The 26617-nt window shown below is 49.6% G+C and overlaps 1 protein-coding gene across 2 annotated transcripts in view; it reads left to right on the top strand.

The window, feature by feature from the left end:
- KIF2C (kinesin family member 2C) overlaps window positions 1–26617 on the top strand; it is a 1469089-nt gene that overhangs the window by 715665 nt on the left and 726807 nt on the right. For both annotated transcript variants that reach the window (XM_078671750.1, XM_078671748.1), the window contains 2 exons: window positions 695–790; window positions 1965–2019. In XM_078671750.1, the coding sequence (XP_078527876.1) occupies window positions 695–790; window positions 1965–2019 (151 nt within the window). The remainder of the gene's footprint in view (window positions 1–694; window positions 791–1964; window positions 2020–26617) is intronic.

Here is a 26617-nt window from a genome sequence, read left to right as displayed (position 1 = left end):
GCGTCGATTTCTGGTTTTCCGTAACTGATTTTACTTCCCTACAAACTTATTTTATTTAAGTTCGTTTTCTGCAGTAAATCTTGATTGCTGTACTGGAGACTCCTATAACTTGATAGAATACGGTTGTAAATGTCTGTGCTGGTTAGTTCTTCTCCGTTCCCAACAGTATATCTTTTCAAATCTTATCAAATAATAGTAATTCATGGTCCTTGCTGACTGTTAGGATTTCCCCAAAGAACAGATGCATGTTTTTTTTTTCCAAGCCCTATTGCAGACTTGAGCTGGCCAGAGACCGGTCATTCACCCATGCTGGTTGCTGCCAAACGAAGCATCTTATCACAAGATATGGTTCTTTCTTTACTTGAAATCTTCCTAATTCCTATTAGGAAATTGTTCAGTTAAAAAGTACTCGATTGGGGTGATTGGAGACTTGCGTCTAGCTTGGACACATTACATTTTGCTCCGTCTCCCACAAAGCTTGTAGTGGCTGAATTCCTCAAGTTTTCACGAAGGTTTTTATTGGTCTAGTCTACATCAGTAGACTATTTCTAATTGGAGTGAAGATTACAGAGTGAAATATAGTGGCAGTCACTTTGTTTTCGTTAATTGTACCATTGTTTGATTTATGTGGCAGCTCTTTCTGTACTTTCCCAATGGTCGTGAATCAATTTCTAATAGAAGTTTTTCTCTGCAGGAATATGACACCAGCGCTCCAAACTGGGAGTTTGGCAAGATGATTAAAGAGTTCCGTGCCACTTTGGATTGCCAGGGCATAAGCCTCTCGGATCCAGTAAGTATATCCACAAATATTTCTTGTCTCTAATATTAATTAATGGGAAAGCCAAAATAGTGTTAATAGCAAAACGTTGGAAGTGCATTCTTTATCTTTCAGAATCATGTCTGTGCTGATGCGTATGGTGCATTCCATGAGTTTTGCCTCTACAAACTAATTTTATTCGAAATTGTTGAAAGGATTAATATCTATAATCACACCACAAAGCTTTTCTTTAACTAAAGTAGAAAACATTAGCACATTCCAAAGATCACACACATTTTTTAGTAAGTCATGCCGCTAGACTTTTAATCCACTCTATTTCTGAAGTTTTAATTTTCTTCAAGCACATATTTGCCACCTTGTTTCCCAGTCTCTTTTTGCAGCACTAGTTGACCCGGGAAGGTCTGTATCAGACCTTGTCCCTTTTTCCTGAATCACTTGTGTCTAAGCTATATTCTCTGGACTGTTGTGGTCATAGTTCTGCAGGGGGCCATGTACAGTTGCACCTTTCCAACAGGCAACTTTACTTCACCGGCATATGGGCCATTAGCGTGATAGCCCCTTGGTGATAGGTATGCTTGACAAGGACACCAGGTGAATATTCTGGGAAATAGTTTGAGGCCCAGTTTATCATCCAGTTACTGAGGTCCATTTCTTGCATGGTAGTCTATTTTCGCTTTTTTTTATGAAAACATCAATTCAACAGTTCCTTGCAAGCCTATCCTGTGCAACAAAACCTTCCGCATAATGAAAAGACCAAAGCTCTGTTATGGTTGATGCTTTACAGCTGACCCTAATACTTTGACCATTTGTTTTTGATGACCGTACACATCGTGCTAAATAAATGTAAAGCCTAGAGATAGAGAAGCAAGTGTCCAACTGATTCAACGCCCTACAGTACCAAATCTAATGATATCCAATGCCCATCTTCCTGTGGAGAAAATCTCATGCACACAAAGACCAACACACCTCCGTTAATAAGTAGTAAGGTGGATCTTAATTTATAACAACACCACAAAGGATCCCAAATTTTGAAGACTTGTAATCCAAGATTTGCTGTAAACTCATACTGATTACAACATTACTCTAAATTAATATACTGCTCTGAAATTATTTTGGCAAAAAATATGTAAATGGCTTGTTGCTTACGTTCGCGATCTAATTTCAGAAGTCTTTTTTTCCGGTCTAGGCAGAAGAGCACAGAATATGCGTGTGTGTAAGAAAGCGTCCTCTAAATAAACAAGGTAAGTGTGCGTATGTTGAATATAAGGATGTAAATCATTGCTATTAATGTTTAAAATGATATGCCATCTTAGTTTCGTGTGTTTTGTCTCTGCTAAAAATTTCACTACAACATTTATGTAAATGTGGCCTTATTGTAAATATACCATTAAGCACTTCAAAGAAAGCACACCACAGCAAGAAGTCATTCGGTTTAGTCTGCACTTGCACTGTGCTTGAGAAATCTATTGTATTTCATATAAATCTTAGAAGGAGCTTAGATACCGCCCTTACTTTTCATTGGTTTGTGTGCTTGCCACTTTTCCTCAGTTTCACTATGCCGTATCATACTACTTCCTTTTCCTTGAGTTTCTCTTATCAGAGAAACTTTTTTAGGTTTCGCCTCGTCGAAAGCTGCGCACCGCGCAGCTTTTCGGCGCAGGCAAAATCTAATGTTTACAGTATGTGGCTTGGGAATCCGCCCTCTGTTCCATTGGCTATCTCCATAAATGGAGGCTAGCCATTGGAACAGACATCTGTCCGTCATGGCCGGAGCAGATTCGTGGGCGTTCCCGCGATTTTTACTCATCCCACCCCTTTTTCTACGTCATGCGGCGGTGGGCGGTGGTTTATTTTGTATTTTTTTAAAACTTTTTTTGGGGTCATTCCTGCAGACCGACCGCCGCCGGAGGAAGTCCAGTTCGTCTTTGCGTGTTTTGTTGTGTCTCCGACTGCATTCGGGTTAGGCTTGGTTTGTCCGCAGCGCTGATCTCTCGCTGCGGGTGTCCACGGACTGCTGCTGTACTGTGCCTATTCCTCCGTGGGCTCTGCTTCTCTGGCGGCTCTCTCTTCTCTGGACTCCGTTCTCGCCATGTTGAGCTGCGCCTTCCAGCGGATGCTGCTTTTGCTGCTCCTCTCCCCGGCCTCCGGTAGGTGCCCTTGGTGGACTGCACTCGTGCAGCCCTATAATCATTTCTGAAGGGAGCCTGACTCTAAAAGCCTCGACCACACAAAGCAACAATGCCGTGGTTAACTCTTTGTAGTGTTAGCACCCGGCACTGTTTTTACTACGATCCGAACCTGAAAGCATGATTCCTAGAGTGGAATTAGTTCTCGGGGCAACTGGACCAAACAATTCACCCCTTACAGAGCAGTTTTGCACTGGTGACCAGGCAGTTTTGCCCCAGAATGTGTAGTGACAGGCTAGTGCAGCCAGTGCAAATGTTGTTTTTGCACTGACCGCTCGGTCACTGAACAATGCCCTTAAACCAACCCTTATATGCATGCCCCCTAAAGGCAGAGAGGCATGGAAAGCCTGCTGGACATAGATTTGAGTTTTGCAGCATACACGTCACCTGGCTGTCTGCAGCCGGCCGCCTCCCCAGACTTACTCCAACTTGAAGTGGTAATGTGCATTACAACTCCACGCAGTGACAGATAGCTGAGCAGGGCGTCATTATTCATAGCCTCACGTACACTAGATGGACTCTGGTCTGTGCGCCAGACTATTAAGGAAGCTATTACAAGCCTTCCCATGATGCTTTGCGCTGCGAGAGGGCCCCCATGATCTGCGCGCGTGGCTGCCAATGGAGTAACTGTTGCTACAAGCAGGCCACCTCTATGCAGCTGACATTTCCAATATACTAAAGCGATCCGTCACCTGGGTGAAAGCTCACACTCTTGCACGGGGAGCTATTTCTAGCCGGCAATCCTGCCTGAGGGGGCGTCTTGATGCAGAACAATATACCTGCTAAGCGCTAGACAGCGCCAAAAAGTGCGCCTTGGTGATTACATGGAATTTGTCGCTTGAACATGCGTGGCAGGCTTAAATGAAACACTTGCTGTGTGTTTACACCAACGTTGGTGAAATCTGGGGCTGATGGTTGAACTGGGGTGGCAGAGTGGGCTAAAGAACGGTGATGGAACAAACCCAGATCTTTTGACTGGGTGTGAGTGTTTGATTGGTTCAGATGCTCCGTCCATCACCACCCCCTTTTGTACCGCTTTGTTCGCCATAAGTTTGGCAGGGTATGCTCAGACGTGAGTCCCTTGCTCACTTTGCCACTGGATTCAAGTAAGCCGGGCTGAAGACTGCTGGAATGCCAGAAACCGGTCCTCGGAAGCTTGTTTCCGGTCCAGGGATGGAATGGCTTGGCAGTTCGGGCCGGACTGTTCCCATGAGGCACAGGGTCAGACTGATTTGCATATAGCCATGTCTGAACTGGGGTGGCAGAGTGGGCAAAAGAACGGTGATGGATCAAACCCAGATCTTTTGACTGGGTGTGAGTGTTTGATTGGTTCAGATGCTCCGTCCATCACCCACCCCCTATTGTAAATGACAATGCCATTTATTTATCTGTTTTCAAAACCAACACATAAATATAAATTTTGTCATTTACAATGCCAATAGCTCAAACTTTTCAAAAGGCGAAACCATTGCATTGTAAATGCTTGTTTTGTTTTTCCTTCGCTGTGCTTGTTTACATAATGTCTCTGTGGCTGCACGCATTTCAAGTGTGCTTGTTTTCATTTCATGTTCGCACTCCATTTGAGTGCATGTGTTCTGTTTTTCCACTCGGCGGGCTTCTGTGCGACAAAGGTGGTTCCCGAACCCCACCAATGCCCCGCATCCGGGACAAGGGGCAACGGGGGCCCACATTGTTCGGCACATTCGTCCAGTGTGCTCCTCACTCTCACTCGGGGCAGGGGATTCTTCGTTACCGGCGCTAGTATTACGAGCTCTGCATCACTTGAATATTTCTCAACACAGATGGGAATGATTATGAGCACTCCTGGAATTTTTACTTGAGCCCTATTTCTGTAGCATTCAGGTCCCCTCCTTTCCCAAAAGCGAAGACGGATGTGAATTTGGAATTCATAACTCCCCTAAAGGGAGTAGCTGCATCAACATAGCAATTAGTGTCCAAGCTTGTACTGGAACTGAAGCGAAGCCACTGATGCCATTACCTTTTGTGAAGATTACGGGCGTTTAAAGCTCCTTTCGCCTGTTCGCTTAATTAGCCTCCATTGTAAAACGTTGTCAGAGCTGAGAGCAGCTGTCTGATGCCAGTTTGTTCCAGGCCCAGCCTGAAGCTCAACAGCTCATCAGCACTTTGCATCTCTTCTCTGCTGATCACTAACACTTTTGTTTAGCCAGTCAGATACGTTTACTCCAGTTTGGTTGATTTGTTGTTGAGTTTAGAGCTGCTCTTGTAAAGAGTGCCTATGCTGCAGTCTCTTGTTTGTATTTACATGCCGCATGGGTACAGCTGCTAGGTTCTTGTACTCCCGAAATAGCAGGCTATTTTTAACTCCCCTCCTGCCAGCTCATCTATTTACATTTTTTTTAATACCAACCACCCACCCTCTATTGAAATCCACGCCCTCTTCATTAACTTAGATATAAATTCCCTATACGTTATTGTCCTTGCAGCAGAACAGGAAGGCTGACTGGAGTGTGACTAGTGTTTGAGTACTGTAGAGCTTTCAAGAAGCCCTTCTTTCCCACTGTGGCAGACTTTCAACACACCACCTGCTGCGAGGCCACCAAAAGTTAAATGGTATGATAAACATGTTTGATAAGTGTGTAGGAAAGTAGTATCTGCTTCTTATGGTTACCCCACTTTTAGCTGATGTCACACTGTTTTTGACCTAGTCTGACTGGGATCCTGCTATCCAAGACCCCATTCTATCTGCTTTCTCCCTTTAATTGCAATGCATGTACTGTAGGTACACTCGATTGGATTCTGGGGTACCCTTATCTGTCCCTAGTGTATGGTACACTATGTACCCAGGGCATACCCCAGAGGTCTTCCATGGGCTGCAGCATGTATTATGCCACCCATGAGAGGCCATCCAAATTGACATGACAGACCTGCTACTGCAGACTGTGTAAGATGGTGCTTGCACCACTTACTGAGATATAGGTTCACTATATCTCTCTAAATCACTACTCTTAGATACTTAGCAGTCAACCCTATGGCAGGCCTTAACAATCCTGAAGGCTGTGTGCTGGGTTTTAGGTGAGAGGCTGCTTCTACATGAGCAGAGCCCCTCTGCAGCCTTTGGAGACAATTCCCCAGGGTTGTCTGTGATGCAGCCAGACATGTTTTAAGTGCATTACAACCTCGTGGTAAATGCTAGCTTTAAAATGGCTTCTTAGAAATATTTTGTTTGCTGTCAAACACCTTGGAACCACAGTAACTTGTGTGGGAGGTATGATTTCACTCTTCCACTACCACTACTGTGTCTCACCGGTCTACCCGGTACCAGCTTTCTTGACCTGGGCATCACAAAATGGATGCTGCCAGCCAGACACTGATCTGCCCTCCTGCTGCTGAGCCAGCTCACGCAGAGGAAGTCATGACAATAAGCATTTTGTCACTGGCTTCCTAGACACGATTTAGTGTATTGGGGTTGGGTGGGTGCACTCTGATTGCTAGAAAGTCTGCACTGGGGGCACATTTGATGTCCCTGTACATAGTCCAGCTCAAGCCAGTTCTGGGAGCAATTTGCTCCCACTCTGGCACAAAACTGGACAAAGGACATGGGTGTAGCCAGCCCTCTGTCCTGCCCCTCCCATAGGAGGGTTCACAGAATCTATCCAACCCCTTCCCATGGATATAAAGTGGGTTACCTGTACTGATCCAGCGGTAATTTACGGTAATTTCTTCAATGTAAAACCTCATTTACCTCCATTTTACCGCTAAAAAGGTGCCACTTTGTAGGAGAATTTACATAAAAATAAAATCAAAATACAATTAATATCTGAAAGAAACAGGTTAGTATTGGATTCCTTACCTTAGAATATCCCCAGGCGTCAGACTGGATCCGGAAAGTTTTCGTCAGCAGTACCCTTCCGCGGATCCGCGTCAGTCGTCGCCGCCGTTATGACTTCGTCGGAGTATTTAGACGCCGCCCTCGCGCGCTAACGTCACTTCTTTTTTCCGCGCCAGCTAGCGCTGATCCGGAAAAAGTGGTACCGTTAGTCATTTTTTGACTAAACCTATTCTGGTTTTTTCAAGTCGTTCCACTCAATCGGTGCCGGTAGGGATGCCTGGGTTCAAACCCTGTGCTGACTGCAACCGACTGATGTCGGTTACCGACCCCCATTGCCGGTGCGTGCATTGCTTGGGGCCCGACTGTAGGAGAGTGGGGTCTGCAATCCTATGGTCACCCCAGATTTTTGCTTTTTGCTTCACTGGTTTAAGACTTTCCCTGGCTGTGGGCCTGCTAATCAGACCCACAGCCTAGCTATTCTTTCTAAATTGACAACAATGTACTTTAGGTGGATTTACCAATTGGTACTGGGCCACCTTATCAGTCCCTGTACCCAGGGCATAGGTGTACCCAGGGCCTACCAGGGGCTGAAGCATGTAATATGCCACCCCTGGCTGGCCATCCAAAACTTACACAACTGGCTGCATGACAGCTGGGGCAAGGTGGTGTAATCACCCTTTGCTGTAGATATAGTATACCTATATCTAACCCTAAAACGGACACCTATATTCCTATCAGTCACTCCTATGGCAGGCCTTATCAATCCTGAAGGCAGAGTACTTGGAATTATGTGAGATGGTGCTCTGGCATGAGCTGAGCCCATTTGCAGCTGGCGGAACGAAGTCCTAATAGCTGTTGCATGATAACGCTATACCATATACTCTTAAGTGCATTATCAACCTCGCGGTTAAATGGTAACTCTGGTATAACATTATCAAAACATGTCGAGTAAGGTGTCATACGAATTGGAATACTACCCCCTCGCCAATTCTGGGGACGGGGGTAGCATTCCACCCTTCTAGATGGGCACGACATGTATGTAACTGAGAACCCCGGTTAAAGTTAACTCGAGCTTTGGCATCACAAAATGGATGCTGCCACCACAGACACAAGTCTGACCTCCTGCTGCTGGGAGTCCTTCCAGCGAGGGAGGCTTGGACCAAGGGTTTCCTGCCTTGGGAGGTGCTAGCACCACCTCAGACAGGACTTTGTGTATTGGGTAGGACAGGCCTGAAAGGAATGAGACATGCCTGGGGCACACAAGGTGTCCTGTGCATACACCGGTTCAAACCAGTTGCTGGGGCATCCCTGCCCCAGCTCTGGCGGGAAACCGGACAAAGGATAGGGGGTGTAGCCACCCCCTTCCTGGTCCCACCCAGGGGAGGGACCTAGTCAGTAGTGCAGCCCCCTTTAGGAGAATAAAGGTAGGAGCTGGTCCCATTCCAAATTAGATTATCCTGAACAACTTTACAAGAAGAAACTCTGGACTTCGACGTTCTGCTTCACAGAAGACTGAAGAATCTCCCTTGTGGACAAGGAGTGTCCACCCTGCAACTGCAGGCACCATCAAGCGTCCAGCGGCTTCACTTTGTCGTCTTCCCTCGAGGATCTAGACTTCAGAGCCCGACGAGACCCGAATTCCCAGACCTCTCCGACCTCAACTCACATCTGCAGCAAAGCTGAGACCCGTGGGTGCGACGAGACACGTGGGACCGGCCATCATGAACGAACCTGCACTTCGCTTCCAGCACGACTCCCGAGGTAAACTCGACCGAGTGCTTTGGGGATTGAGAAGCCCCAGCCCCGAGCAGCCCCTGCACCGAAGATCAGCCCTCCAGGTTCCACGAGATCTGCGTGGGGCCCTTCTGCTTGTTTGCTGCTCGACGCGTTGTCTGGTCACTTGCCGGCTGGCTAGTGGCCTCCTAGACGACGAACCTTTGAATCTTCACTGCTGGTCTGGTTGCTCCAGACTGGCCCTTGCTCCCTTCCAAAAGAGGGGCACCCCGGACTCTCCTAGCTTGCACCAGACGTCTTTTCCGCTCACCGTGTGGGTTGCCTTTGCCAAGGCCTGTTGACTCCAATTCCGGATCCGACACCGCCGACAGCGAGAGCCTGCGTGGGACAGCTCGTGCCTCCATCCTGGTCGTCGAAGACACCTCCTGGTCCACGTGGCTGCAGAGTCAAGCGTCCACTCTTCACCTGATCGTGACGACAGCACCTGGTTCCTTCCTGATTCCACACCGGTCACTGGCTAGTGACTTTGAACACTGTCCCCTCTGCTTTCAGTTCCGCTTCTTCACCGATTCACCCTTTGATCGCACCGGACATCTTCCTCCTGGTCGCCTGCTGCATCTTTTCTCCCAGGCTCCATAGACTTCAACGCGAGAACCCGACACACTTTGACACCTATGCACCCGCAGCCCGTGGGTGAGGTAACAAGAGCATTTCGGTGCTCAAGGGTAGTTTAACTGTCCTAGTGTCCAGTTCCACAGTCGTTTTAGTCCTACCTAGTCAGGATTGTCTGTACTCCCCTTTAACTTGAACTGTACTGTCCATAGATGTTGTTACGCATCTCGCGTGTGAGTTCACACTCTGCACACGAGTCCCGTGGGCCTCCTATTACTTACCTAAGGTGAAGATAGTGTAGTCCTAGCGAGCCTCTGGACAGCTCCATTCTTTTTATCGACTTTCACATTCCACTTACTTAGTATATGGTTTGTCGTGCCTCTAGGGCACCATTGTAATTTTGTGCAACTTGTCGTATTTTTCCTAAGAGATTGTCATGTGCTTAGCCCTCTGACCTCATAAAGAGTTCAGAGGTGTTATTAATAAATATACTGTTTATTTTCATAACAACTTGTGTGGTGTCCTTTCATCTGGTATTCAAGGGGTTATATTGTGGTAAAACAGCTGGCTTCACATGCCAAAAGAGTTTAGCCTAAGACTGCTTTGTCCATGCTACCATTAGGATAGTTGGTCTATAAGGTTGACTTACAACCAATCACCATTGGACTGATACAAGGTGATCACTAGAACTAGTGAGCATCATATATCAGGCCAACTTCTCACACCGACCACGATGACAAGTCGTGCCCGACACTCGGGCCTTGACGTCGAAGGCTAGGCAGGAGCGGTCCCGTAAGCACCTCGAGCTCCGGCAGTCAGCCCTGCGCCGTTCGAGGTCCCGGCCCATGAGGAGGTCGGGGGACCGGTCGCGGGGCCTGAGTCATCACCGCTAGTCGAGTCGACACCACTCATCGGGCTTCAAGTCCTCAGGTAAGAGGCACAAGAAGTTGAAGAAGCGACACCGCTCTTCCGACTCCCCACGACACTCGCACAATGTGGCCGGGGCGACACCTCCCATGCGGCTCCGCCGGAGCCGAAGGCGTCGCAGCCAGCTCCACATCCGCTGGTCCCTGGGCTGAATTCAACGCCGGAGGAGATTTGTGACGTCCTCGTGGCCATGCGGACTCACTTCCCTCCGTCAAACTTTTCTTCTATGATCCGGCCCCATCATTTGAACCTGAGTTCCAGGAGATGGAGGACGAGGAGGATTGGGAGGGGTCTCAGGACCCTCTGGCACAGGAGAGCCAGTCTTATCAGGACTGAGCATGTGAGCTAGGGGACTCCAGTGGTTTGGACAACTTTGCCCGACACTGGTTTTGTCTCCCCCGCCTACCGTGGCTACCGAGGAGGGGGCTGCCTATAATGTGGTGCTGACTATGGCGGCCAGGGCCTTGGCCGTTGGTACAAACAATATGGCAAAAAGAGTTTGGGGTTGCGGTCAGTTAAAACAGCGTGCCTTTTGGGCCGTTATACCCACTCTCTGTGGGACACGGTCACGGACATGCTGTCACAATGCCCGGAGAATGCCCGGGTTAAACTCGCCCAAGCCGTTGCGGAGAGTCGAGATGCGGCACGGTATTCCATCCGATGTGGGCTAGATACAACGGACTCGCTAGGCAGGGCGATTGCAACGATGGTGGCGGTTCGCCACCATGCCTGGCTGAGGTCCGCCAACTTTACGCCAATGCCCAAAGCACCCTTATGGACATGCCTTTTGATGGCAGTCGCCTTTTTGTCGACAAGGCAGACAGTGCGCTTGAGCACTTTAAGGACTTCAGGGCTATGGCCAAGTTCTTTGGCCTGTCGGCCCCATGCCGGCAAACTGCTGCCTTTCGCTCCTATTGTGGCCAAGGAAGGGGTGCCCCCACACGTCCTGCCAGCCACGGGCTGCATGCTAACATCCAGTGCAGTGGCGGACGTGGTAACTGCCGTGGCGGTGCACGGGGACAATGGTGAGGCCAGTCCACATCCACCCCGCAGCATCCGCCTCAAAGCCCTCCTAGTCCGAGCTTTCAGGCCCATTCGACGCTGGTGGGGGGCAGGGTTCGCCATCACCTCTCCTCCACTGGCGCACCATCACATCGGACAGGTGGGTGCTGCAAATCGTCCGAAGGGGCTACTCCCTCCCCTTCGAGGCAACCCCTCCAGCAATGCCGCTGCAATACCACCGCGTGTCGGATCACTTGAATCTTCTGCAGGAGGAAGTTGCGGCCCTCTTGGCCAAGGGGGCAATCGAGCTCGTACTTAAGCCAGAAGTAGGGTTTGGTTGCTATTCCCACTACTTTTTGGTTCCCAAGAAGGGCAAAGGGGGCCTACGCTCTGTCTTGGACCTCCGGAACGTCAACAGCTTCCTCCGGAAGGAGAAGTTCAAGAGGCTGACTTTAGCTCCGGTCTAGCTGCCCTAGACCCAGGAGACTGGATGGTAGCGTTGGACTTGCATCACACGTATTTCCATATCACTGTCCTGCCGGCCCACCGGCGCTAACTGCGGTTCACGGTAGGTCACGAGCACTTTCAGTTTACTGTGCTCCCCTTCGGCCTTACCAGTGCCCCTTGGGTGTTCACGAAAGTGATGGCGGTGGTCGTAGCTCATCTGCGCAGATTAGGGGTTTCAGTCTTCCCTTATCTCGACGACGGGTTGTTGAAGGCGGGCTCGCCCAGACAGTCGTCGGCCACCTCCAGACAACGGCCGACCTCCTGCACCTGCTGGGGTTCTCCATCAATGTTCTGAAGTCACACCTGTGACCCTCTCAGAAGCTCCTCTTCATCGGAGCGCTTCTAGACTCAGCGCAGTTTCGGGTTTATCCTCCTGAACTGCGGGTTCGGGATATTCAGGCTCTGATTCCGATCTTTCAGCTTTTATCCCGGGTTTCGGTCAGGTTGATGCTGCAGCTTCTGGGGCTGATGGCCTTCTGCATCCTTCTGGTGCATCACGCCAGGTGCCGGATGCAGGCTCTGCAGTGGGACCTGAAGTTTCAGTGGGCCCACCATCAGGGCAACTTGTCCGACCATGTCTTGATCTCGGAGGGCACTGCAAGACAGTTGCAGTGGTGGCTCACGGACTGCGATTGGGTCAGTGGCAGATCCCTCTCCCTTCCCCAACCGGAGCACATAGCTGTGACGGACGCGTCGCTCCTGGGCTGGGGGGGCTACATGGGAGAGGCGGAAATCAGAGGCCTCTGGTCTCCGGTGGAGTCCCGGCTCCACATCAACCTTCTGGAGCTGCGGGCGATCCGACTTGAGCTTTCAAGGACTCCTCCCCTCTGTCCAGGGGAGTGTAGTGCAAGTGTTCGCGGAAAACACCACTGCCATGTGGTACTGCAACAAACAGGGCGGGGTTGGGTCGTGGACCCTATGCCAGGAGGCTCTGCACCTCTGGCAGTGGCTCGAACATCAGGGCGTGACCCTGGTAGTTCAAAACCTGGCAGGTTCCCTAAACGCCAGAGCGGACGAACTCAGCCGTCGGTGCATGATGGATCACGAATGGCGTCTGAACTCTGGCGTGGCACAAGGCCTCTTTCAACAGTGGGGAGAGCCTTGGTTAGATTTATTCGCCACAGAAAAGAACGCGCAATGTTATCAGTTCTGCGCGTTGGAATTTCCAAGGTGGCACTCGCTCGGAGATGCTTTTCGTCGCGAGTGGAGTTGCGGTCTGTTGTACGCCTTTGTACCCATACCACTTCTGCCCAGAGTGCTGGAAAAGATCAGGCGCGACCTGGCCCCAAGTCATCCTTGTGGTTCCGGACTGGGCACGAAGAAACTGGTATCCCGAGCTACTCAGCATGTCAGTCGATCCCCCGATTAGTCTATCTCTTCAGGAGGACCTTCTGTCGCAGCAGCAGGGGACGGTCCTCCACCCGAACCTGTCCAGTCTTCACCTCCATGCTTGGAGATTAAGCGGCGACAGTTGAGGCCATTTGACTTGCCTCCTGAAGTCTGTAATGTCATTCTGGCAGCCAGACGTCCCTCCACAAAATCGGTATACGCCTGCAGGTGGAATAAATTTGTGGCATGGTGCACAGCAAAGGCTGTGGATCCTCTTGCTGCCCCTCTCTCTGAGGTTTTTCTCTTCCTTCTTTCTCTTGCCCAGCAGGGCTCTGCTCTGGGCACTATCAAGGGCTACCTTTCTGCCCTTTCAGCCTTTCTGCCCTTTCAGCCTTTCTGAGGCTGCCTGGTCAACCTTCCTTGTTCAAGTCCCCCATTGTAAATAGATTTCTTAAGGGCATCACACACACGTTCCCTCCTGTTCCGTTTGTGATGCCTCAGTGGGACTTGAACCTTGTTCTTACTTTTCTGATGTGCGCTCCCTTTGAGCCACTTCACAACTGTCCTCTTCGTCTTACTCTAAAGACTGCTTTCCTGGTTGCCATCACCTCTGCCAGGAGGGTGAGTGAGCTCCAGGCTCTTTCTTGTACTCACCTTTCCTTTCTGTCAATCCGGACAAAGTGGTGTTGCGTACTAACCCTTCTTTCCTGCCCAAGGTTGTCACGGCCTTCCACATTGGGCAGTCCATCACCTTGCCAACCTTCTTCCCGCCTCCGCACCCCCTCTAAAGAGGAAGTGCGGCTCCACCGTCTGGACCCAAAACGTGCGCTCTCATTCTATTTGGATCACACACGCCAGTTCCGGGTGGATGACCAACTCTTTGTTGGTTACGTGGGCGCTAAGAAGGGGAAAGCGGTGCACAAGAGGACCATCTCCCGGTGGATCATCTTGTGTATCCAGGCATGTTACTCCTTGGCTAAGAAGGAGCCCCCTGTTGGATTGCGGGCTCATTCCACCCGAGCCATGGCGACTACAACTGCCCTGGGCCGGGGAGTGCCCTTACAAGACATCTGTCAGGCAGCTTTCAGATGCACAAGTTACTACTTGTGTAACGATATATCTGTAAGAGACATTAATTAGTATTAGATTCCTTACCGACTCACCCATCCTCCCCGTTCTGCGAACCGATATTTAGGGTTAGGGTTCTCCCTTTCAGGGCCCTAGTTTCAATGGCACCAGTGTTGATTTTTAACATGGCTCAGCGCTTCTGGCGCGGAAAAGCTGTGTCTAAGAACTGACGTAAGCACGCCGAGGGGGCGTCTAAGTACTCCGACGACGTCATCACGGCGCCGACGACTGACGTGGAGCCGCAGACGACGCCTACCGACGCGCAAGGGTACTGCTACGCAAAAAAATTCCGGATCCAGTCTGACGCCTGGGGATATTTTAAGGTAAGGAATCTAATACTAACTAATGTCTCTTAAAGATATATCGTTACCAAGTAGTAACTTGTGCTTCAGTTGCTTTTTTTCATCCATATAGTAATATTATTTTTCACTTCACTCCAAAGGAAATCAATGTATTCCTATGAATTCATAATCAATTCTCCAATGCATTTCGAGCAAAAAAACTGCTCTTCATGTTATGTTATGTTATGAACCATAATTCAAGATAACAAGTTCAAACATTCTAATTTATGCATGCTTTTTGAATCAAGTGAGACTAAGTGTAAAAGAAAGTGAGCCCTCGTGAATGTTCCTGAAAGGCCACGCCACTTAAATTTACTCGTGAAATTTACTCACGTCGCATGCTCCGTCGCAGAGCGCTGTAGGAAGGTAGATCCCTGACTATGGTTGCCCCCAACTTTTTGCCTGGTGTTTTGCTGGTTTTCTGACTTAGTTGACCTGGGGCCCTGCTATTCAGGACCCCAGGCCCACTGCTCTCTCTGTAAAATGGATTCCATGTACCCTAGGTACATATCTAATTGGATACTGAGTCACCTTATCAGTCCCTGTACAGTGTACCTTAGGTACCCAGGGCATAGGTGTACCCAGGGCCTACCAGGGGCTGCAGCATGTATTATGCCACCCCTGGCTGGCCATCCAAATCTGACACAACTGGCTGCACGACAGCTGTGGCAAGGTGGTGTAATCACCCTTTGCTTTAGATATAGTATACCTATATCTAACCCTAAAATGGACACACAGATCTCCTATCAGTCAGTCCTATGGCAGGCCTTGACAATCCTGAAGGCAGAGTGCTTGGAATCGTGTGAGATAGTGCTCTGGCATGAGCTGAGCCTGTCTACGGCTTTCGGGATCCATCCCTTAGCCGTTTCCATGATATCGCATACCATATACTCTTAAGTGCATTATAATCCTCGCGGTTATGTGCCAACTCTGGTATCGCTTTATCAAAACATGTCGAGTAAGGTGTCATACGAATTGGAATACTAACCCCTCGCCAATTCTGGCGACGGGGTTAGCATTCCACCCTTCTAGAGGGACACGACATGTATGTAACCTGTAACCCCGGTTAAAGTCAGACAGAGCCTTAGCTCCACAAAATGGATGCTGCCACCGAGACTCAAGTCTGCCCTCCTGCTGCTGGGAGTCCTCCCAGCCCAGGAGGCAAGGACAAAGGGTTTCCTGCCAGGGGCGGTGCCAGCACCGTCCCAGACAGGATTTTGTGTATCCTAGGTAGGCAGGGCTTTAGAGGAAGGTGACTGCAAGTGGCACCCCGGTGCTCACTGTGCATAGGCCGGCTGAAACCAGTTCCAGGGGCACTCCAGCCCCTGGCCTGGGGAAAGCCTGCCAAAGGAGAGGGGTGTAACCACCCCCCTCCTAGTCCCACCCATAGGGCAGGACTTAGTCGCGTGCCAGCCCCTTTTTGCAGGATAAAGGTAGGACCTGGCCCCCTTCCAAATCAGATCATCTTTGAATCCTGAAACTACTTTCTTCAAGAAGGAACTCAAGACTCTTCTCAAGATTTCTCCCTTGTGACTAAGGAGTAGTCACCCTGCAGCAGCAGGCACCAACCAAGCATCGCGGTTTGTTGCCAGTCTCTCCTTCGGATCAAGACTGCTCCAGCACGACGAGAACCGGCTTCCCAGGCACCTCTGACCTCAACCTACATCATCAGCCCAGCTGTGATCCGTGGGTGTGACGAGACCTCGAGGGACCGGCCATCTTCAGAACTGCACGACGCTTGTCCAGCACGACTCCCGAGTGACCCTCGACTGAGTGCTTTGGGGTAAGAGAAGCCCCGACCCTGAGCAGCTCCAGCACCGAAGTTCAGCCCCCCTGCATCCACGAGATCGGCGTGGGGCCCTTCTGCTTTTTGCTGCTCACCGCGTTGTCCAGGTCGCTTGCCCGTTGGCTAGTGGCCCCCTCACGACGCTCCACGACGACAACTACTGCTGGTCTGGTTGCTCCAGACTAGCCCTTGCTCCCCTCCAAAAGAGGAGCACCCTGAACCCTCCTGGTCCACTCAAGACGCCATTTTAGGTCCACCGCGTGGGCCTTGCATTTGCCAAGACTTGTTGCCCAATCCTGGGTCCAGCGACGTCGACAGCAAGTACCTTCGTGGGACAGCTCGCATCTCCATCCTGGTCGCCGACAACGCCTCCTGGTCCGAGAGACTGCAGAGCCCAGCAGCGTCCACTCACCTGGCTGAGGTGACTTCGTCCGGTGCCATCCTGGTGCCCACTCAAATCACTGGCTAGTGATTCAGAACTTGGTCCCCTCTGCTTACAGGTTTCTTCTTCCTTGATCCAGGCTTGGATCACTCCGAACTTTCTTCACTGGCCGCCTGCCAGCAACTCTTTCTTCAGGCTCCTGGATCTTCAACGTGGGTTTCCGACGCAACTTAAACCCTATGCAGCCGCAGCCCCTGGGCTAGGTAACCTGAGTACTCCGGTGCTCCAGCATAGTCCAACACCCTAAGTGTTCGGATCCACTCCCGTTTTTGATCCACCTAGTCGGGTTCGCCCGAGAACAGTAACTTTGCAACTGCTAGCCTCCATAGACTTTTTCCCGCCTTACGCGTGAGAGTTCCCACTCTGCACACGACGTCCACAGGCCTCCTGCATCTAATCCCAGTGTTTAGAATTGTAGGCCTAGCGATTCCTAAGTCTAGAAAAGTATTACTTACCTGCTAGCAAGTTCGCATTCCACTTACTGTGCATATGGTTTTTCGTGCCCCTAGGGCATTTGTGTAAATTGTGCGACTTAAAGTATTTTCGTAAGAGTTTTGTTATGTGCTTAGCTCCCTGACTCATAAAGAGTTCAGGGTAGACTTGTTATAAATAAATATCTGTTTATTTTCATAACAACTTGTGTGGTGTCCTTTCACTTGGTGTTCAAGGGGTAATGTGATGGTAAAACAGCTGGCTTAACACGCCCTCTAGAGTCTTAGCCTTAGACTGCTCGTATCCATGCTACTAGGATAGCTGGTCTATAAGGTTGACTTACAACCAATCATCAATAAGGGTTGTTTGGACTGATACATAGTTATCACTAGAATAGTGAGCACTGCATATCAGGCCAACTTCTCACAAGCGCGATGTCATTTTTCGAACATTTTTTCGAAAACTGGTAATGCTACCATATGCAATTTTTACATCTCATGTGAAAACGCGGAGGTGTGTAACTGACGTTTTTTCGCTTCTCAATTGTGTCCCCTCAGATTCATCTTCAATACGTTGTTTCACCTACTATTTATGGAAACGTGAGTAAATTTCACGAGTAAATTTAAGAGGCGTGGCCTTTCACGAACATTCACGGCTTCAAAGCTTGTGCCGCCTATCACAAACTGATGTCGGTTACGGACCCGCACGTCGTGTGCCTGGAGTGCGACCACGACCCAAAGTTGTGCTCTGATTACCGGGCTATGAACCTGAAGTCTTTACGGGAGCAGTCCCGAAAGCTTCTTGAGGCCCAGCAGTCCACTCTGTGCCATTCGAGGTCCTGGTTGAGAGGGAGGTTGTGGGACAGGTCACGGAGCCACCACCATTCGTCATCAAAGTGCTTCTTTGTGTAAGTCTTAGCACAAGAAGGTGAAGAAGCAACATCGCTCTTCGCGTTCTCCCAGTCCATCTGCTGACTGAAAGCGGCAGGTAGTTGTCCGGCTCCTCCTGTGGAGCCTGTTGGGTTAACTCGCGCCTTCCCTTCCTTTCCGGGACCCGGAGCGACCCTTGTCCAGCTTTGCAGCTTTTATAAAGCCTTCCACCATCTTCGGGCTGCCAGACTACACCGGCGCGCCTTCAAGCCCCCCTGGACTTGTTTGGGGGCTCTAGGCCTTCGATGGCAGCTTCGGCTCAGGCGCCGCAGTACCCCCAAAGATCCAAGCCTGGATCCAGATCGGCACCGGTCGACCTAGTGACACCTTTAACGGTGCCTAATCCAGTGACGACCCCCCCCTGCTGCTCCGACTCCAGTTGTGTCCCCAGCCGGTGTCAACCCCTGCCTCCGCCTCAATGAGGACATGGAGCAGGACCAATGTCTGGATCGGCGCCGACCGGTACATTTGTGCCCCTGTTCTTCCCTGATGTTTCCTACTGGCCTTAGTTTCTCAAAGAGCGGAGGAGGACGAGGAGGGGTCCGTGGACACACTTGTAGACCAGTTGGAGTAAAGAGACTGGAGAAGAGTTGGGTGAGGCCAGTGGTCTGGACACATCCCCAGACCTTGGTATGCTCTCTCACCCTACTCTGGCTACGGACAAGGGTGCATCGTACGCAGTGATGTTGCGTAGGGCAGACGAGGCCCTGAGCCTCGAGTTTCCTATAGTGGCAGTCAGGACTAACCTTCACTTGGGCACTTGTTCCAAGCCCAACACAGGGGCTCCTGTGGCCAGGATGATGGCCAGACGCCACTGTCCGGCCCTGGTTGACCCCATATTCCTCTTCCAATCCTACCCCTGGGAGCATGGTAGTCCAAGCCTCAACGTCCAAGGGTGCACTCTCTAACGCACTGCCTGATGGGGAATCTAAGAAGCTGGACCAACTTGGGAAGATGTTTACTTCCTCCAGCTTGGGTCTACGATTTGTGAACACTGCATGTCTATTGGGTCTTTAATCCCACTCTGTGTGGGACATGGTTGCGCAGGTGCTGCCACAGTGCTCTGAGGAAGCCTGGGCCGTGCCCTCCCGTGCTGTTGCCGAAGGGAGAGACGCACAGCAATAACACCGCATGTCGGAGGATCATCTGGCCCTTCTCCAGCTGGAAGTTACGGCTCTGTTGGCCAAGGGAGCCATTGAGCGTGTTCCTATCCCAGAAGTAGGTTGTAGTTGTTGTTCCCACTACTTTCTGGTTCTCAAGAAGGACAACGGCCTGCGTCCTATTTTGGATCTCAGGGATGTTAATCGCTTCCTCCAGGTGAAGTTGAAAATGTTGACGCTCGCTCAGGTCTCGTCTGCCCTCGACCTGCAAGACTGCATGGTAGTGTTGGACTTGCAGGACACTTATTTTCACATCCCCGTCCTGCCGGCCCTCCGGCATTACCGCGGTTCATGGTAGGCCACGAGCATGTTCAGTTTACCGTGCTCCCCTTTGGCCTTACCAGCGCCCCTCGGGTGTTCACTGAAGGGATGATGGAGGTCGCAGCTCATCTGCGCAGATCAGGGGTTCTCTTACAGGGGATACTCATCAATAAGTCTAAGGAAATCAAAAAGGGGGAGTGAAGAGGTGATGCCGATGGGCACCGAGGTGGGCACGTCCTCCTCTTATCAGGGATTCAGGTTAATCAAAAAGGGCCACCTCACATTGGGTGGGTGTATATCCGGATGTCATTGGAATACACCTTCTTTGTTAAAATACCCCTCACACACCAAAAGGGCCCTTGGTGTCATGCTTCATCATCGGGGTCTTCCCGTCCCGCTGCGGGGCGGGGCAGTGCTGCGACAAGCGGATACGCCGGAGCACCTTTAGGTGGAGGTGCTATGTGTTGGGAGTGAGTGTCAGTGGGGTCAGGAGTGATATAAGTGTGAGTCGTTAAAAAATACCTGGCCTAGTGGAAAAAAGAAATTTTATTAAACACTGGCTGGTATTATTAAAAGAAAAGTGAAGCGGAGAGATGGAGCAGATTAATGGGCTCTCTCTCCTATGTGGGTCAACATGTTTCGAGGCGCGGGGCCTCTTCGTCAGGACCTAGGGGAAGATCCCCCTGTCACTCACTAGTGTTTCTCCACAGAGGTAGAAAAAAGTGTATATACAAAAAAGTGAAAAGAATTGACTATGTGTGTAACTACAATTAATAATTACAACACATTTATGCTACCACACTAATAATGTAGTATGCCTGCAAGATAAGAAAAACTAATTAAAATTGCGCCGATCCCAAAGTGCGCTTAACTCTGAGTCACCTGTAAGGGAAAAAGAGACACACACACATATATATACCAGTTTGGAGTGTGGGATCATGCGTAAGCAGTGAAGGATATTGAAGCATATCCTCAGAAAACACAGTCACACACAGAATATGTAACACATAGGGGATGTGAATAGCCAGGGGTGGAGGTATTCAAATGCATACTTATCAAAGGAGAAGTCAATGCCTCATGAGCCAGCTTAAGACAGAAGGGTATGGTGGGGTCCGAACTGCAGAGGGGAAGAAGAGGGGGTACATTGTAATTCTGTCCCATCAGTTGTATTCCAAGTATCACCAGGTAAGGGTATGGCTGGGATACAAGGTTCATCCTATTGAAAACGGCTATGCCGTACTTACTGAGCCCCTCGCACGCTCGTGCTTCCTCCTTCGTCTGCGGCTTCCGTGGATGTGAGGGAGGCTGAGGGCGGGGAGTTTTTATATAGTAGAGTAATTGGATAATTGTTCAATTAAGTGCGGAAAGCCCGCCGAATTAACAAAGGCCCAAAAGGATAGTAAAGCGGGCGGCCATATTTGAGTGGTAGGTAGACCCACCCCCCGCTCCCTTTGATGCAATTCCGGTCTTAGTTTATTAGATCGGGTGCCCGGATCCTCACAGGCTTAGACTTATCACTGTCATGTCATCATTCAGGCCTGTGCGGTGTGTCCCCAAGCGGTACACCCAGCGTTGTTCTTTCGATAGAAGGTCTCTATCGTTGGAAAAAGCCTCGATGACTGTCCATTTCAGGTCGTGGACATTGTGTCCTACGGTGGCGAAGTGTGCTGACATTTTTGTTGTTGTCCTATTGCAGCGTACATTGCTGCGGTGTTCACCCATTCGAATCTTCACGGGTCTGCTGGTCATGCCCACATACTCCTTGTTGCAGGGACATGTGATTAGGTACACCACATTGCGGCTATTGCAATTAGTGAAGGCTCGCTGTTCCCATGTAGACTGGTTGGAAAATGTGATACTTCTGCTCTTCGACAGTCATCGAGGCTTTTTCCAACGATAGAGACCTTCTATCGAAAGAACGCTGGGTGTACCGCTTGGGGACACACCGCACAGGCCTGAATGATGACATTCCGTGGGCCCAACTGAATACCTAGGGCCTGCTGGGTGAGATACAGCTACTGACACCTGTGTTTTCAAAATAATGTTTTTTGAAAATAATGTTTTTTCAGTATAATGCTTTTCAGTATAATTCTCCCTAGGTTCTACCTCTTCCAGTCCTCCTTGAACCGGAATGTATATTTATGCGAAAACAACAGCAAGCAATTTGCTCCTGTGTCTCATTATCAAATTCTTCCTAGGTTCTACCTCTCCCAGGCCTCCAATAACTGACAGTGTATATTAATAGAAATAACAACAGTATGGATGTGGCTCAGCAATCAGCAACCTGTACCGACTATCCTAATATTATTCCGGCCATAATATGATTTTACTTGGTAGTACTGCCGGTTCCCAAGTCCTTAGTCGCGTGTCTCCCTTGAACACTACCACCGGAGAAGATGTGCGCATGCGCGCCGGCCACAGCGTCGGTACTACGCGCATGCGCGCAGAAAGAGCAATCCGGCGCATGCGCCGTGCAATAGAAGACTGCACTGTGCATCACTGCGCGGTTGCGGGCAGATTTAATCCGTCCCTTAGTCTAACAAACAAGGAGCTGCAACGGACTTAAGTGATAAGTCTAAGCCTGTGAGGATCCGGGCACCCGATCTGATAAACTAAGACCGGAATTGCATCAAAGGGAGCGGGGGGTGGGTCTACCTACCACTCAAATATGGCCGCCCGCTTTACTATCCTTTTGGGCCTTTGTTAATTCGGCGGGCTTTCCGCACTTAATTGAACAATTATCCAATTACTCTACTATATAAAAACTCCCCGCCCTCAGCCTCCCTCACATCCACGGAAGCCGCAGACGAAGGAGGAAGCACGAGCGTGCGAGGGGCTCAGTAAGTACGGCATAGCCGTTTTCAATAGGATGAACCTTGTATCCCAGCCATACCCTTACCTGGTGATACTTGGAATACAACTGATGGGACAGAATTACAATGTACCCCCTCTTCTTCCCCTCTGCAGTTGGGACCCCACCATACCCTTCTGTCTTAAGCTGGCTCATGAGGCATTGACTTCTCCTTTGATAAGTATGCATTTGAATACCTCCACCCCTGGCTATTCACATCCCCTATGTGTTACATATTCTGTGTGTGACTGTGTGTTTTCTGAGGATATGCTTCAATATCCTTCACTGCTTACGCATGATCCCACACTCCAAACTGGTATATATGTGTGTGTGTCTCTTTTTCCCTTACAGGTGACTCAGAGTTAAGCGCACTTTGGGATCGGCGCAATTTTAATTAGTTTTTCTTATCTTGCAGGCATACTACATTATTAGTGTGGTAGCATAAATGTGTTGTAATTATTAATTGTAGTTACACACATAGTCAATTCTTCTTTTCACTTTTTTGTATATACACTTTTTTCTACCTCTGTGGAGAAACACTAGTGAGTGACAGGGGGATCTTCCCCTAGGTCCTGACGAAGAGGCCCCGCGCCTCGAAACATGTTGACCCACATAGGAGAGAGAGCCCATTAATCTGCTCCATCTCTCCGCTTCACTTTTCTTTTAATAATACCAGCCAGTGTTTAATAAAATTTCTTTTTTCCACTAGGCCAGGTATTTTTTAACGACTCACACTTATATCACTCCTGACCCCACTGACACTCACTCCCAACACATAGCACCTCCACCTAAAGGTGCTCCGGCGTATCCGCTTGTCGCAGCACTGCCCCGCCCCGCAGCGGGACGGGAAGACCCCGATGATGAAGCATGACACCAAGGGCCCTTTTGGTGTGTGAGGGGTATTTTAACAAAGGTGTATTCCAATGACATCCGGATATACACCCACCCAATGTGAGGTGGCCCTTTTTGATTAACCGAGATACTCATCAATAGTCATAAGCACTGGATATTCCCGCCCATGTGGGAGTCCGGGATTTTCTGGGCTATGATTTCGATCTTTCATCTATTGTCCCGGGTTTTGGTCAGAATGACTGACGCTGTTGGGCCTCATGGCCTCCTACATCCTTCTGACCAATCATTCCAGATGGCTTATGCGGGCTCTGATGTGGGATGTGAAGTTCCAGTGGGGTCAACATCAAGGGGACCTGCCCAATTGCGTCCAGATCTCGGAGGGCACTGTTCGACAGCTGCAGTGGTGGCTAACGAACCAGGATTGGGTAAATGGCGGATCTCTCTCTCTCCCTCCCTCAACCAGACCACACTGTAGTGATGGATGCCTCCCTTCTTGGATGGGGCGGCCACATGAGAGAGGTGGAGATCAGAGGCCTCTGGTCTCCGGCGGAGTCTGGGCTTCATATCAATCTTCTGAAGCGCTGGGTGATTAGTCTTGCACTGAAGGCATTCCTTCCCTCTGTCCGGGGAAGAGTAGTGCAGGTGTTCAGACAACTACACCGCCATGTGGTATTGCAACAAACCGGGTTGGGTGGGTCAGAGGACCCTATCAAAGGAGGCCCTCCGCCTCTCGACATGGCTGGAACATCAAGGCATTTCCTTGGTGGTTGAACACCTGACATGTTCTCTGAACGCCAGGGCGGACGAACTCGGGTGCAGGTGCATGATGGATCATGAATTGCGTCTTCACTCGGAGTTGGTGCAAGGTCTCTTTAAACAGTGGGGAGAGCCTTGGTTAGATCTGTTCGGCACCGAATAGAAGGTGCAATATCAGCAGTTCTGTGAGTTGGAATTTCCAAAGTGGTAATCTCTCAGCACCGCTTTTCGTCGCAAGTGGTGTTGCGGTCTGTTGTACGCCTTTCCACCTATGCCACTTCTGCCCAGAGTGCTGAAGATCGGGCGCGACCGGGCGCAAGTAATTTTTGGGGCATCAGATTGATCATGAGTCTGGTATCCAGAGTTTCTCAACATGGCCATCGATCCTCCGATCAGACTGCCTCTTCGGGAGGATCTTCTGTAGCTGCAGCAGGAGACTGTCCTCCACCTGAACCTGTCCAGCCTACACCTCCTTGCGTGGAGATTGAGTGGCAGCAGTTGACGTCTTTTGACCTACCTCCTGAAGTCTGTGATATAATCTTGGCCGCCAGGCGTTCCTACACTTAGACGGTATATGCCTATAGGTGGAACAAATTTGCGGCATGGTGCACAGCAAAGGCTGTGGATCCCCTTACTGCCCCACTTTCTGAAGTACTTTTGTTCCATCTCTCTTTAGCCCAGCAGGGCTTTGCTCTGGGCACTATCAAGGGCTATCTTACAGCCATTTCTGCCTTCCTTCAGTTGCAGATCAACTTTCTGTTGACCGTTTACTAAAAGGCTTACTGCATCTTTTTCCCCCAATCCCCTTCGTTATGCCTCAGTGGGACTTGAACCTTGTACTGACCTATTTAATGTGCGCTCCTTTTGAGCCGCTTCATAACTGTCCCTTGCGTCTCTTGACTCTCAAGACTGCTTTCCTGGTAGGCATCACTGCTGCTAGAAGGGTGGGTGAGCTCCAGGCTCTTTCTTCTAAGCCTCCTTTCCTGTCTGTTCATCCGGATAAGGTGCATCTTCGGACCCGTCCATCCTTCCTAAGGTGGTCACTGCCTTCCACATCGGGCAGACCATTACTTTGCCCACCTGCTTTCCTCCTCTGCATCCTTCAAAAGAGAGGCTCCACTGCCTGGACCCAAAACGTGTGCTCTCCTATCTGGACCGCACAAATTGGCTCCGGGTGGATGATAATTTCTTTTGTTGGTTACGTGGGTAGAAAGAAGGGTTGGGCCGTACACAAACGCACCATTTTTAGATTGGTCGTCTTGTGTATTAAGGCTTGTTCTCTAGCTGAAAAGGAGACTCCAGTCGGGCTACGTGCGCATTCCACCAGGGCGAGAGTAGCCACTACTGCCATGGGAAGAGGAGTCCCTCTACATGACATCTGTCAGGCAGCCACGTGGGCATTGCTGCACATATTCACCAAACACTACTTCCTGGAGAGCCAAGTCCCGAGAGACTGCTTCTTTGGACGTTCTGTTATCCAGGACTTTCTGGTGTGATCTTGGTTCGCAAACCCACCACTGGGGTTGGTATTGCTGGGGTATCTATTCTAAGGAAAGGAATCTATAACTAAAGTGTTTCTTTCAGATGCACAAGTTACTTACCTTCAGTAACGATATATCTGTAAGAAACATTAGTTAGTCTTAGAATCCTTACCGCCTCACCCATCCTCCCTGTTCTGCGAACTGATTTCTAGGGTTAAGGACATACTTTCAGGGCCCTAGTTTTGTGCACCAATGGTCAGTGTCTTGCCTGGCTCTGCGTTTCTGGTGCGTAAAGTAGTGTACAGATCTGACGTCAGTGCGCGAGGGTGGCGTTTAAGTAGCTGCCGTAACATCCCAGCGACCACAACGCCGATGACTGACGCGGAGCCGACCGACGCCTCCTTCCAATGCGCAGAGGTACTGCTGATGAAAAAACTTTCCGGATCCAGTCTGACGCCTGGGGATAATTATAAGGTAAGGAATCTATAACTAACTAATGGTTCTTACAGATGTATTGTTACCGAAGGTAAGTAACTTGTACATTAGGTAATGCTACCATAGAAGAGGTTAACATCTACAAATATTTAGGCGTCTTCTTTGATAAAAACTTCAGCTTTCAGGCACACTAGTAGTAAAAGGTCAGAAAAATGCCTTAACACATGCCTTCTGTGTACTGGTTTAAAAAAAAAACCTGGAAGGTCCCTCTCTTCAGCCATTTATAGCATTGATCAATGCAGAATTGTTTTCCGCTCTAGCTTATGCAAGCATGGTGATGCATGGTAAAGATGCTACCATTTTGGATAAATTGTAAACCTATTTATAAACTTTTTTTGGTCTTCCTTGTAACGCTTCACCTGCGCAAAGCTCATTGTAATTTGGATTGACACAAGAAGATACCACATAATTAAATAATGGAATAGAATATGAAGCGATTGGTCAAGTCCTCTAGTTGGCGCTCTATGGCAGTCTCTGACGAATGACACATTAGAGTTAAAACCAGTCATTGGAAAAAAGAGTTGACAAATGGCATCTAAATCTGTCACATCATACTGTTTGCTGTGTAATCAACAAAGCAGCAAAAATTGATTCATTCATGAAAGATAAAAATATATTTTCGCGGCAATCACAGGCCTGGGTGACAATCCAAACATACGTCACCTTGCAACCAGCATCATACCTTTTTAGGTCTCGCGACCTATCGATGCGCGCAAGCGCATCGAGCGGAGCGAGAATTCAAGTAGGCAAACTGCTTGTGAAACCACCAGCTTTTTGCCTGGCGTTTTCACGAAGTTCACGTGAACCACGTGATATA

Source organism: Lissotriton helveticus, chromosome 1_2 (assembly GCF_964261635.1).
Source record: "Lissotriton helveticus chromosome 1_2, aLisHel1.1, whole genome shotgun sequence".
NCBI lineage: Eukaryota > Metazoa > Chordata > Amphibia > Caudata > Salamandridae > Lissotriton > Lissotriton helveticus.
Note: the sequence above shows the minus strand (reverse complement) of the source record. Positions and strands in the feature narration are given on the sequence as shown.